Source organism: Symsagittifera roscoffensis, chromosome 5 (genome assembly GCF_963678635.1).
Source record: "Symsagittifera roscoffensis chromosome 5, txSymRosc1.1, whole genome shotgun sequence".
In the NCBI taxonomy this organism is placed as follows: Eukaryota; Metazoa; Xenacoelomorpha; order Acoela; family Convolutidae; genus Symsagittifera; species Symsagittifera roscoffensis.
Window position 1 is genome coordinate 59607401 of NC_087066.1, and position 13257 is coordinate 59620657.

Here is a 13257-nt window from a genome sequence, read left to right on the forward strand (position 1 = left end):
CATTGACTCGTAAAAAAACTGACGAAACGCCAAAAAGAACAATACACAATTTTCACATATTTGTTTCAAACTGAAACTCATATTGATCAAAACCTAAGGCAGAACACAACAGCCAGTATTGAACTACCTTGAAAAACTTCGAATAACGCTACTCATTGAGCTACAATGTAGTCAGTGGCCTGTACATAGTGAGCTACATCTACATGGCCTGTACGGTATGCGTTAGTACAACCTGATTTTTTTCTCTGCTTTTTGGGTGTCGGCTCTAGTTTCTGTCCGGGAATGACACAGAGGTGAAGCGAGCTTCGCAACACTTTCGATGCAAAAAACACATTGTGCTACAAAATAGTGAATGAAAAAAAAGAAGTCAAAAGAAATTTCTGGAATATTATGTTTAAAAAAATTACTTGAAAAAAATTGACAAAACGCCAAAAAACATCAACACCGAAAATTTTCACATGTTTGTTTCAAAGTGAAACTCATATTGATGAAAATCTGTGGCAGAACACAACAGCCAGTATTGACATAGCTTGAAAAACTTCGAATGACGCTACATATTACGCTACAATATAGTCAGTGTTGGCGCTAGTTTCTCTCCGGGAATTACGAATGAACACAGAGAAGCGCAGCTTCGCAACATTTGCGATGCAAAAAAAAACACATTGAGCTATAATATAGTTAATGAAAAAAAGACAAGTCAGAAGATACTTCTGAAAAATAATGTTTGAAAAAACTAATAGAAAAAATAACTTGGTAAAACATAAGTTGGAAAATAACAGCTGCAAAAACCTCATATTTGTATCAGATGAAGTTCATAATCAGTTCCTTAAAATGGAAATCATTTACCGAGCGGCAACAAAGCCGAAACTTAAGGTCGAAAAAAGTTGTGCCGAAAACAAAAATCTGGGCATGAAAAATTTCATTAAATTTAAAGTTGTTAAATGGTGTAGCTTCCGGCAAAGACCACTATAATGATTTCAAATGCAAAGCATGCTTGGATATTAATCCATCCACAAAACACACCAGCCCCTGAACCAGTTTTGCACGCTGGAAAAAAAACGAACTTGCCAGGTTATGGTCAAGCTAAATTCCTGGTACGAATTTCGCTTTACTTCAAAAAATCGTTTTCTGGAAACCGTTTTCTTTATTTGGGTAAAAATAAGTGTGGTTACAAATTTGTTTAAACATTCAACAGCCTACTATCAATAGCCGCTAAGCCCAAAACGAGTGCAGAATCAGCTCTCCTTGCATTGATGATATGCCACACCTAATTCTTTCTCGTAAAAAATAAATGGAAACGATGGTTCCATCGCTACAACTAGACATGTCGATCAAAGACAAGACATGAGGAACAGATGTGAGTTTGAGCCATTGCTAGACAAAATGACAAAACCACAAAAAGAACTCACGAAATCTGTAAAAAAAAGAAGAAAATGATCGCAAAAACTTTGAAAGAATATGAATTCCGGGTAATTTATCAAATGCATTAAGTTGCTTGACAGCCAAATCAAAGAGAGGAATACCCCATCTTGATGAAAAACTGGAAACAAAACTGTTCTACCTGTGCTCAATGAGAAGCATCCAAAACCAGAAAAAGCAAACCCTATTTAACTCATCAATAGCACCAATGAAAACGCACTCTCATATCAACACTCGACAAACTTAATGGCCTCAAAATACGCACAACTGGACTTCTTAGACAACTATAATGCATGTCGCCTTGTAAAGATAGATAAAAACTTACTCCCGACGGTAAATTTTTATGTGAAAAAACTGTGAGTGGCCGCTAAAACAGGGGATTTTCCACACTACCCGTTATCTCCCTTGAACCCACGACCTCAAATTTGGAAGGTTAGTTTTCAAGAAAAGTTAGATAAGATTCAAAAAACGGCCGAAAATTTGATTATTCCGAGGGCCATAACTCCGGGTTAAAAACTCTGGCTTTAACCGCTTAGGGAGTTTTTGAAATCTGTTCTATTGACTGAAATCAAAATCTCGGATTTGGTAGTTTCTTTTGGACGGAACCAAAAAAAAAATCAAAAATATTGGTCAATTATTCCCCCACAGACTTATTCGAAGGCTGTAGAAAAAGGGTTAAAGCAAAAACAGACCAGGGGAGTATGCAAGCACACAAAATTTTAGGCGGTCTTTTTATGGATACCTTTTGTGAAAATCAGTAGAAAGGTTTTAGGGGAAAAAAACTTATTTTTTGCCTAAAACTGCTAAAATTTTCCGAAGCTTCTCAGAAAAAATAACAAAAAACATGAATGTTGCTCGTACAAGTAAAATACCCAATATCTACACTTCAAAATACCTGCTTTTATCAAACAGGAGTCTAGACAATCATACCAAGCAAAAAAAATTGAAAATCAATGTAGCAACTGAACAAATTTTACGAATTGGAAACACGCCGAAAATCTTTGAGCAGACACCGAAAAAAACTGATATTGTAAAAAAAAATTAAAAGTCCTCAATGCAAGAACCCTGTAGTAACTAGTAATCACCAAAAAGTTTAGTTTGAATTTTCGTTAAATTCAGCATGTCATCTGAATAGCAGCATCATATGAATCAATGATTTTGTTAAACTAGTTGTTAACCCGAAAAAATGTCTACATTCCGATTTGATAACGCTTACTAATCGCAAGCGTAAAAAAAAGTTATTCTTCAGTTTTCAAGAAAAACTCTTCGTACAAAGCTTACTTGAAGCATAGCCAACGAACGGTTGAAAAAGAGTCAATGAACGAACGCAAGGAAACATAAAAATGAACTGACTTGTTTAAAAAAAACTCCCGAATTTAAGAAAAAATATAAACATCTTTAAGTTATTTTCAATTTGCAGAACAATTTTTGATAAAATTGACCCAATTTTAACCATTAAAAACTTAGCCAACAGACAGTTGGAAAAGACTCAATGAACGCAACGAAACTTCACATTTCCAAGAAAATAATATATTGCATTGAAGCTCTTAGAATTTTAATAACAATTTACGATTGAAATTTTTTCATACAAATTACCCAATTTCAGAACATAGCCAGCAGACAGTTGGAAAAGAGTCAATGAACTCATATAAACAGAAAAAAAAAAAAACATTTATTGAAAAAACCTCATTTTCCGAATTTTTTTCCTGCCTTTTTAACTTCGAAAGCTCAAGTTATGATACAGACTGATTTAATCATAGAATAGGACAGATACAGTCAGTTTCAATTACTTATCGGAATCCAAATCTGTTATTTGACTGCTAAATCTTAAATGATAAAAACCATTCAAAATGAAATTTTACACCTGAGTCGTATCAATGTATAAACCATTCTTACCGAAGCAATTCACTTTTAGGGAAATTTGTTAGGTGCACGGTGATGACCCAAGGGAGTGCATCCTCAGAAGCTAGCAGATCATACAAGAGGCCGATCGGATAGTGCCACTTTAATTTGCAGCCATTATATTCAAACCAGACTTCGTCGAAATCTTTTTTGTTGATGTATCTGCAAAAAAAACCATCATTTTGATTTCAAAATGTCTATCTAATTTAAAGATTTCAGCAGCAAAACTATTTTACCATAAAATAAAGCAACGACATAACTTACTCGATGAAATGTCTCTGTATCTTATCTGAGATTTGTGATATGTAAAAAATGCGGTTCATCATAATGTAAAATGGTTGCGGTTTATCAAAAGATATTATTTCAGCCTCTGACAAGACGAATTTCACAGGAACTTTGCCTTCCCATATGGCTCGTACAATCTCTCTGTCTTCACTCATATCCAAACCTGACAACAAAAAATCTTGACATTTTTGTTCCGACAATTGCAAATTGGTAGGAACTTTAGGTTCGGTTGTTTTAGTTTTTTATTAAATTATTTCTTCCACGCAAAATCATTTTTAGGTCATTTCACTTGTAATCTCGTAATTCCAAGGAAACGTTGAAAACATTTTCACAAAGTCAAAAACTCTATGGTCACTTTTCAGTTTTAGTCTACTTTCGAGAGTAAAATGAGCGAACAGGCCTCATGAAATTAAAACTCAGATAAAGACGTTAGGTGACAATAAATTGCCAATTTTTATTGAAGCACCTCTTTCGCATGGTCAGAAACACCCGATTCAGGACAAATTTAACTAAAATCATTTATTGACCGGTTTTGATGCATTAGATAAATAAAAGCCTCGGCAAAGTGGAACGTAAGCAAAATAAGAGGAACACCAGTTGATTGTGCAATTTCAAGAGTGGTGAAATATTCGACGGTAAATAATCTTTTTGCTGTAACTTACGATAGAGGCAGTGGGTTTTCTGTAATGAAAAGACAAACTTGTGATAAAAAAACTACAGGAAGTTCTGAATTAACAACAGTTTACAGAAATCGAAAACTGCACAGATAGTTTGATCCTGAAGGGGATAAGATATCAAAAAAACTACTGGAAACGAAAAACAAGAACTCATCAGTGATAAGAATTGTTCAAAACTCAGAAAAACCGGAGCTCAGCCACTAGGTTATACGGTTTGTCTTAAGAACAGAAGCAAGAAACACCACTCCGTGCGGCTTACAGAAATCGAAAATTAAGCATTTTCAAGATATTGTGTAGTTCTCCGGTTCATATAGTGTAATACAACGCGGGTATCACTGAGCGATTGTCCGTCCAACAACTAAGTAGAAAAAAAAACAATATTTTCAATTAAATTACAAATTCAATTAAAATACGCGTTGGTGTGGCCCCAATTATTCATTTACTTCTACAGAGGTTGAAATCGATTTTCACAACATTTAACTTCAGCTTCAGTGTAGTCATCAATTGATAATGAAGGATTCTAAGCTTCTGATTGTTCCATGTTTTCCTGATATCCTCATAAACATCGCAAATATCAGCTGAGCAAAAGTAAAAATCTTCACAGCTCCGTTTCTGTATACAACTTGATAAAGATATACAATGAACAACTAGCAACTGACAAGTAGCTTCTTTTGGTGTCAAGATCGTTAATTACTGTTGTCAATTCTCAGAAAATCATCATAAAATCTCAACTAAATTTAAAATTTAACCTTGACTGTTCCATTCAATAGTTCCAATTCCCTATAATTTGTCTCCTCGCCGTTTTCAGAAAATCCGGCAAACGGCAAGATAAAAGTATCGTCAAACAGTTGAACAAGGAATTAGAATTAAAGGACTGGCCCACTTCGAGATCTTCCAACAACAACTGCTTTCAAATCGATGTCTTCCAGACTGTTTCATAATTACATCATTTTTTCAACAAACGTCCCTTCAGTTCATTCACTTGACTCAGGCTGATTTTTCATTTTCTGTTTAGACCTACGATACAACTGACTGCTTATGAACAGCCATGGAACGCTGACAAACTTGTTATTGGAACTTCAAGGACGAAACAAAAACATAGGAAAGTCTTCATTCAGATGTTCATTCGTCTCGAGGCGCAACCGATAGAGACCTAAAAAACAGATAACCTAACCTAACCTTCAATAAGAACACGTCGAGTTGCGTGTTCTTATTGAAGAAACGTAACCCGTATCGATTTTAATTGAAAAACACTTGTCATCTTCTTTTATCATTATCACTTCCATATCTAGAAAATTCCAAGGATTTTGACTGGAATACATGATGAAGGGACTCATGACTGTAACCTCGGTTACTATGATACTTTTGACCTTCTGATTACCAAAACAAACAGAGACTTAACAAACTTAAATAGTTTCATATAGCGAAATGCCTGGGACGAGGTCGAGGTTGGCAACAAATATTAGTTAAGTTCTCAGATAGTTACGCTGTAGAAAACACGTTAGCGCGGTCATGAATGCTCAAATTGTACGAACCAACATATAACGGTAAAGCGTATCGCGTGTTTCTCTCAAATCCCTGAAGAAGAAAGAAGAAAAGTATTAAAGTAACATCTGAAATAAACACCAGATATACCAAAAAAATGGAAACTGTGATGGAATGATGAAGTCAAGCGAGTTCACCAGTACCTTGGTCCTTCTGGCTTTAGCCTTGGGTCAGTTTCTAAAAGTTTCTCAAAATTCTGTCTGGAAACATAGATCCATACACCTTTTTGACTGCCACTTCGGCAGTCGGTAGCCGTTTTCTTAACCTTTCGGACCAGTAGTCGCGCCTATGCGGCACAATGTCATATAGTTGATGCTTCGAACCAGGTTTAGAGATATTATTCAGAAGTCTCGCCGTTTTGACTTTAATGTGTTCTTCGATAGGAACAAATTCTTTTATAATACCCATACGAACAGCACGTTTTTGAACAGCGTCCACTTTTCTAAGAACCGTTTTCGCAGCGCTGCCCCATACTTCCAAAACGTATGTTAAGATAGATAGAACAAGTGACTGATAAGGCAAAGAAAAGTCATCTGCACGATATCCCAATCGCTTTAGTTTGAGAAGCAGGAACAAGTTTGAGGAAGCTCTACTGTTTGTCTTGGATACATGTGGTAGAAAAACTAACCTGCTGTCTATAAAAATTCCCAAAACTTTCATATTTTCAACCAGCGGTGTGCTTTCGATATCTGTGCCAGTCGGTCATATTTGGAAGTTTGACCTTGAGAGAAGCAAAAAACACTTGATTTTGGAGTGAAATTTAATTTTTCAAAATTTCGAATGGAACCTGTCATGCACGATTTTCTCGCGAGAACTGAAAATCAGAAAAAGAGATCAGAACAATTTCAGAACAATTGAGTCGAAAACGCGGGAAAGTCGCAAGAAAAAGCAGTAGGAAATTGCTATTCGCAATTTCCATCTCTATAATAATCGAGAGTAGAGCTGTCCCATCTGTGACAGAGACGAGAGCATTCCCTCGAATTGGATTATAACGACTGGAGTATTATTCGGAACTGGACTAGAGTGAACCTTCGGTGGAAAGGTGGACAGCTTGAGTGTCCTAATGGTTCACAAGAAAACTATTGTCTAGAGTATAAACTCGTTCTCATTGTTAAAACTATAAAACATTAGACTCATTTAGTTACGTTATTTAATTCTTGAGTTAGTTACCGACTGGATTATTTCCCACTTCTTGAGCGTGCTACTATGTGAGTACAAATTTAAATTCCCAGAGTGTGTTTTATAATTGTTATGTCGAGGTAAGGCGAGTTTTAGGTTGATCCATCTGAAATGGATCAAAGTTACACTGTCTAATAAAAAGTAACTTAACGGATTGTTCCAACCCGGTTTTTAACGGCGTTCATGTATTTTGGGTATCTAGAGACCTAAGTATGGGGACGTTTCTAATTCTAGAGTGGGGGGATATTTTAGTAGTAGCCTTTAAGCTGTAACGGGTCGTAGTCTCATGTCACAAGCGAACCGAACTGGCTCCGACCGTTCTTGAGGTAGAAAAACACAAGAGATAGTGTCCCTGACCCTTGAGCCAGTGGTTATAGGGCCTATTTTTCTTAAGCCTCATGTGTGACTGCAGTAGACGAATGTTACATAGTGTTTTTATGGCGCTCCTGGGTGTTTACGACATCAAGACTACGGAGTCGAACCCACTTGAGACAGCTTCGGGCTGAATGCCCATTCTAGAGTACCGGCGGTACGGTTCGACAGGAACGTGCAAACCTTCCGGTTGTACCGTGATAGCTTTTTAAGAAAACTCGAGAAAATTTCCTGGTACGCTCTCCGAACGAGGCTTAGCTAACCGAGTAAAGGGGGGCAACTAGGGGGACAAAAACACGAGCAAAAAGACAAAAAGCAAAACAAAAAAGCCAAAAAAGAAACGAAAAAGGAACAAAAAACCATAAAACGAAAAAAGACAGTGACTTTGACACCAGATCAGTTGGATCAAACCTTTATATTAATTAAATAGTATACCCATACTGTTTTATAAGTTCGATCGTTTCGATCAACCTAGCAATTTAAACCAGTAAACTGAATAAAGTGCCCGAAGTGGGGCGTCGTCAAGGGTTTTCAGATAGCTTGGAACTTAGCTGGACCAATAGGAGACTTGACTGGAAGAGGTGACCAGCCGAGTGGGAAAGTGGTTCAGGGACACTTGAGCTGAACCAATAGGAGACTTGACTGGAAGAGGTGACCAGCCGAGTGGGAAAGTGGTTCAGGGACACTTGAGCTGAACCAATAGGAGACTGGACTGGAACAGGTGACCAGTCGAGTGGGAAAGCAGCCAAGAAGGATTTGGCAATTCTCGAGTTCTCAAGTTGGGCAGAACGGGTATCGTTAGAATCCACATTACATTATAGGAGATAAGTGTAAAATTGGATAAGCGAAATCCCCCAGTTTTGAGGAACGTTTTTACTTGAGCAGGCCTGGAAACAGGTCTACGGTTTTCTCTTGAGAGGTTTAGCACCCGGCGCTTAAAGTAATTTTTAGGCTTAAGAAGGGGGGCTAGACAGGGGGGAGGTTAGAAGGGGGACTGGTTAAGTTAGAGGTTGGCGGTTGTAAATTGTAAAAAGGGGGAAATTAGAGTAACTAATTAGTCGACATCGTTGACTTAGTTACATTAGAAATTAACACGCGTTGGTAATATTAGGTGGAGATCAAAAATTCAACTCGAGTTAAGACTGGTACGCTGGTTGGTTTGGTAGGGGGGACCGGATATAAACAGCTTTTGTGAAACCCCATAAGATCACTAGTGGGGGGAGGAAAACGCGTGGCAATTAGGTACCAGACATTTTTTTCGACAAAAGGTAGACATTGGTCACCTTTGAATTTCAGGTGGGCTCATTTTTCTGTTTTTATTATTTTTCTTACTTAGATTTTTGTTGCATTTTAGTGAGGATTTGTGTTTGGTTTTATACGAACAGGTGATCACAAGATACCTGCGCACCTACATTGAAATAGAAACAACCAAAAAGAAGAGGGGGGTCAGCATTTGGCTTTTAAGAGAGGGTTTTTGGGAAAATTTTACTAGAGCTTGAGTGTTGGTACAAGGTACGGTGATTCAAGAAGACCCTACAACGAGGAAGACACTCCGTGACGAGTCTTGGGACAGTACCGAAGAAGTCTTGGGACAGAGCAGTCTTGGGACAGTGGTCTTGGGACAGGGTCTTGGGACAGTGGTCTTGGGACAGGGTCTTGGGACAGTGGTCTTGGGACAGGGTCTTGGGACAGTGGTCTTGGGACAGTGGTCTTGGGACAGTGGTCTTGGGACAGGGTCTTGGGACAGTGGTCTTGGGACGGGGTCTTGGGACAGTGGTCTTGGGACAAGGGTCTTAGGACAGGGTCTTGGGACAGGGTCTTGGGACAGTGGTCTTGGGACAGGGTCTTGGGACAGGGTCTTGGGACAGTGGTCTTGGGACAGGGTCTTGGGACAGTGGTCTTGGGACAGGGTCTTGGGACAGTGGTCTTGGGACAGTGGTCTTGGGACAAGGGTCTTGGGACACTAGTCTTGGGACACTAGCCTTGGGACACTGGTCTTGGGACACTGGTCTTGGGACAGTAGTCTTGGGACACTAGCCTTGGGACAGTAGTCTTGGGACACCAGCCTTGGGACACTGGTCTTGGGACACTACCCTTGGGACACTAGTCTTGGGACAGTAGTCTTGGGACACTAGCCTTGGGACACTAGTCTTGGGACACTAGCCTTGGGACACTGGTCTTGGGACACTACCCTTGGGACACTAGTCTTGGGACAGTAGTCTTGGGACACTAGCCTTGGGACATTAGTTTTGGGACAGTAGTCTTGGTACAAGGGTCTTAGGACACTAGCGGAGAGTACTGTGATAGTGACGAATAGTCTTGGGACGGTATAAAAATTGAAGTAGAATCACAACAAGTGTGTCTTAAGACAGAATAAGACAAATCGAAATAGGTACGGTTAAGACCAAATTAAGGAAAGTTTTTCGGAGGTTTAAGAAAGAGAATTGGATAAGGTTTTTAACACGTTGTACAGAATTTGTTACCACAAAAAATATTTTTTTTTACCCTTAGAATAGAATCGTGTATATAATAAAATTGTAAATAGGAGCAGTTGTAAATAGAAATAATGAGGCGGAGTAGGGTACCGGTGCTCGAAAAAAGGTCAAGTGGATCAAACACGAAATATAATTCATCGCTGCGCGGAACGACATCAACGGGCCCAAAGATAACGAAGACGAACTTTTCAGTTAACATGGTCAGCACAAGGAGTACAGCGGAGAACAGGGCGAAAGAGGGCACGGAAGGGGAGCGAGTAGAACCCACCATCGAGATTGATCTAGAGACACCCGATCAAAGTGTGGATGAAACAAGGAAGATGGCGACAGAGTCAACTCCAATGCCCAATGCAGAGGAACCGAACCAGAAACCCATAGAGTTCTCACCGATAGATGACGCGGAAGATGCAATAGGCAACACCGAAGAAACGGTGAAAGAAGACTCTCAAGTAAAGAGGACATCTTTTACGGAAAAATTGGGAATAATGTTCGGAATAAAAACAAAAGAAAACGTGACTGAAGAACCAAAAGCAGAAAGAGCACGAACATTTGGGACAGTGAGCACGAAGACCTCAGAAGCCAATCCAAGAGAGGAACAAGCTAAAGCAGAGGCTACGGCCGAAGAGAGACCGACAGCTGACCATGAAGAGACTACCATTGAGCTGGGTGACTTGTTGGCGAAATTAAATCAGATTGACAAAAGACTTAAGCACAGTGAAGAAGACAGAGAGGTGATAAAAAAGGAGATAAGATACAACAAGCACGAGTATCTAGACAGTTATTTTAACCTAGCTAAGGCAACAGATGAGATACTCAAGGAAATGTCAGATAAGGTAGAAGCCACCAATGAAGAACGAGAAAAGAACATCAAAACAGACATGCAACAGTTGAAGAACCGATATGATGATGTCAACAGCCAATTAGGGAGCCTGGAAAGGAGAATGGACACAATGAGCAAGAGTCAAGCCGAGAGTTCGTGTGCAATACAGGCGAAGTTGGATGCAATCTTGAGAGGTTCCACTCCACAAGAAAGACCGGCAGCGGATCGTACGCAAAGCACCAGAGTTGACTTTGTAGAACCACAAAGGAACAAACGGCAATCGACACCGTTGCCCTTAACCAGGGATGCGATAAGCATAGCACCAACAGCTGCGAAAACAATAATGAAGAATGGAACGTCGAATACAACGACTGGTCCGGGAGATGCAACAGCTAACAGCAACACAGGACCGGATGCTATGACATGGGCCAGCACTTGGGAGATGATGAACAGGACTCTAGAGGCCTTCGCCACGAGGAACACTGACTCGAGCGACAGGAGAGAGGGAAAAACAAGAAAGACATTCAAGAAGCCAAAAGAATTCAAGGACGACTCCGATGGATGCATTGACACTTGGGTGGAAGTGATGAGATTACATCTAGAACAAGATAACTTGAGTGACGAAAGACAAGCATGTACAGCCATACTGAGCAACTTGGAAGGAACGGCATTAAAATGCGTGGTCGCAAAGAAGGAGGAAGAACGCGACACCGCGGACAAGATCTTCGAGATATTGCTGAATCGATTCGGGTCAGGCATGAAGGGTCACCAAGCGATGATGCGATTTGAAAAGAGAAGGCAGAGGGACGACGAGTCAATAGATCGGTTCCTAGATGACCTCGAGAGCTTGAGAAGGAGGAGTGACCCAGAGGAGTCGACAAATAGACGGAACTTTAGCATTGCCTCGAAGTTCATCGATGGGGTGAAAAGTGATGACTTAAGGACAATGTTAGCAACATACTACACATTGTCGAAGGACAGCGCACCCACCCCAGAAGAAATGAGACAGAAATCAAGAGAATACATGCTGATGAAACCTAAGAAGTACTCATATTCCGAAAACAGGAACACGCAAGGGGGAAGCCAACCCCAGAGGTCATCATGGTACAAACCTAGAGATGATATGGACAAGCGCAGATCATGCGCGAACTGCGGGTCAGCGGATCATCATGTGGCTGACTGCACAACGTACAAACAAGGCATGAAGAGCCTAGGTTATGCACCGGATGAAGAGGATATGAGCCAGATGGAGGAACACGAGTACTAAAATGGCTTAATCATCAAGATAGGCGCCAGATGCTTCTTCTGTAACCAGGAGGGGCACTTCAGAATGGATTGTCCCTTGTTCTGGGAAGCGGTCAAGGACCAGAATCACCCCAAACATAAGTTGGCATTAGCGGCGGTGCAGAATCAGCGGAACAGGCAAAACGAGTTTGAATCTAGGAACTTGGGGGCACCAAACACCGAATTGCCGACGAAGACAGTGAAAGCTGTTACACATGTTAGCGGTGCGTTAGAGTCCGCGGCCGGAAGCTCTCTAGAGATAAATTATGAGAAAGCGGCGACGGAAGCAATTGCCAAAGTGAAACAAGATCTGGCTGCGAAAGAAATAGAGCAACGACTAAAGTTGGAGATCGAAAGACAGAATTTTAACGAAGCATTAACCGGATCGAACTCAATACCAGAGGCTAGAACGGGCTCAATGAAGACCGCGAATTGTAACACCGTGAAAATGGTGACAGGTAAACCTTTTGGAATATCGAAAATCGGAGCAAGAATAATGTCGATAATCACAGTGGGCGGACACGAGGTAACCAGAAACTTGAGCGAGCCGAGCGACCAGACGATAATGCACATTGACGTGTATGCAGACTACTTGAGTGGAATAAGTCCACAAACGACTTCTAGAGCGCTCAGGGCACTACTCACGAGAGGGGGCAGCAAATCGGTACGTGTTGATAATAGGTACACTGAAGCTTATGGTCCACACGAGGTCATGCTAAATATAGATGGAATCAACATCTATACCAAGACGATGATAACATGCGACGAAGACCTAATTGGACAAATCTATGTAGGGAAAGAAGAATTGAAAGTAAGATCGATTGGACACTGTGCTATGCTCGAAGAAGATGCAATGCACATCGGGACGGAAGCAGACGTGACAGGGCACGTGCTAGACATAAATGGCAAAAAGACTCAGTTACGTGGATTACTCGACACGGGAGCAGTCTTGAGCGTCATACCAATCGAAACATGGGAAAAGATGGGCTTTGACAAAGGTGACTTGATAGACTCGAGAATACGGCTGTCAGCTGCAAACAAAGGGGCCCTTCGGGTGTTGGGCAGGACGCCGATAATAGCCCTCAATTTGGGGGAACGTAACCTGTGGATGAGCTTCATCGTGGTAAAAAACCTAGATGAATCTGACCAATTCATTTTGGGCAGAGACTTCATCAGGAATTTCGACGTAACGATTGATCTAAATAATGCAATGTTCAGGATACGGAACCCGGATAGGAGGTACGCAATCAAACCGGTAAATTTAATAATGGCGAATGAA

The 13257-nt window shown here is 40.4% G+C and overlaps 3 protein-coding genes across 4 annotated transcripts in view; 1 reads left to right on the forward strand and 2 right to left on the reverse strand.

Annotated features, from left to right (window-relative positions):
• Positions 1–13257, forward strand: part of LOC134845494 (guanine nucleotide-binding protein subunit beta-1-like) — a 492858-nt gene that overhangs the window by 249828 nt on the left and 229773 nt on the right. The gene's annotated exons all lie outside the window — the stretch shown is intronic.
• LOC134845890 (F-box only protein 6-like) overlaps positions 1–13257 on the reverse strand; it is a 136243-nt gene that overhangs the window by 104156 nt on the left and 18830 nt on the right. The gene's annotated exons all lie outside the window — the stretch shown is intronic.
• The window catches only part of LOC134845891 (autophagy protein 5-like), an 84556-nt gene that overhangs the window by 6271 nt on the left and 65028 nt on the right, over positions 1–13257 (reverse strand). Inside the window, exons 2-3 of the mRNA XM_063863013.1 lie at positions 3586–3769; positions 3316–3483 (exon numbers count right to left, since the gene is read on the reverse strand). Of these exons, the coding sequence (XP_063719083.1) occupies positions 3316–3483; positions 3586–3761 (344 nt within the window). The 5' untranslated portion in view covers positions 3762–3769. The remainder of the gene's footprint in view (positions 1–3315; positions 3484–3585; positions 3770–13257) is intronic.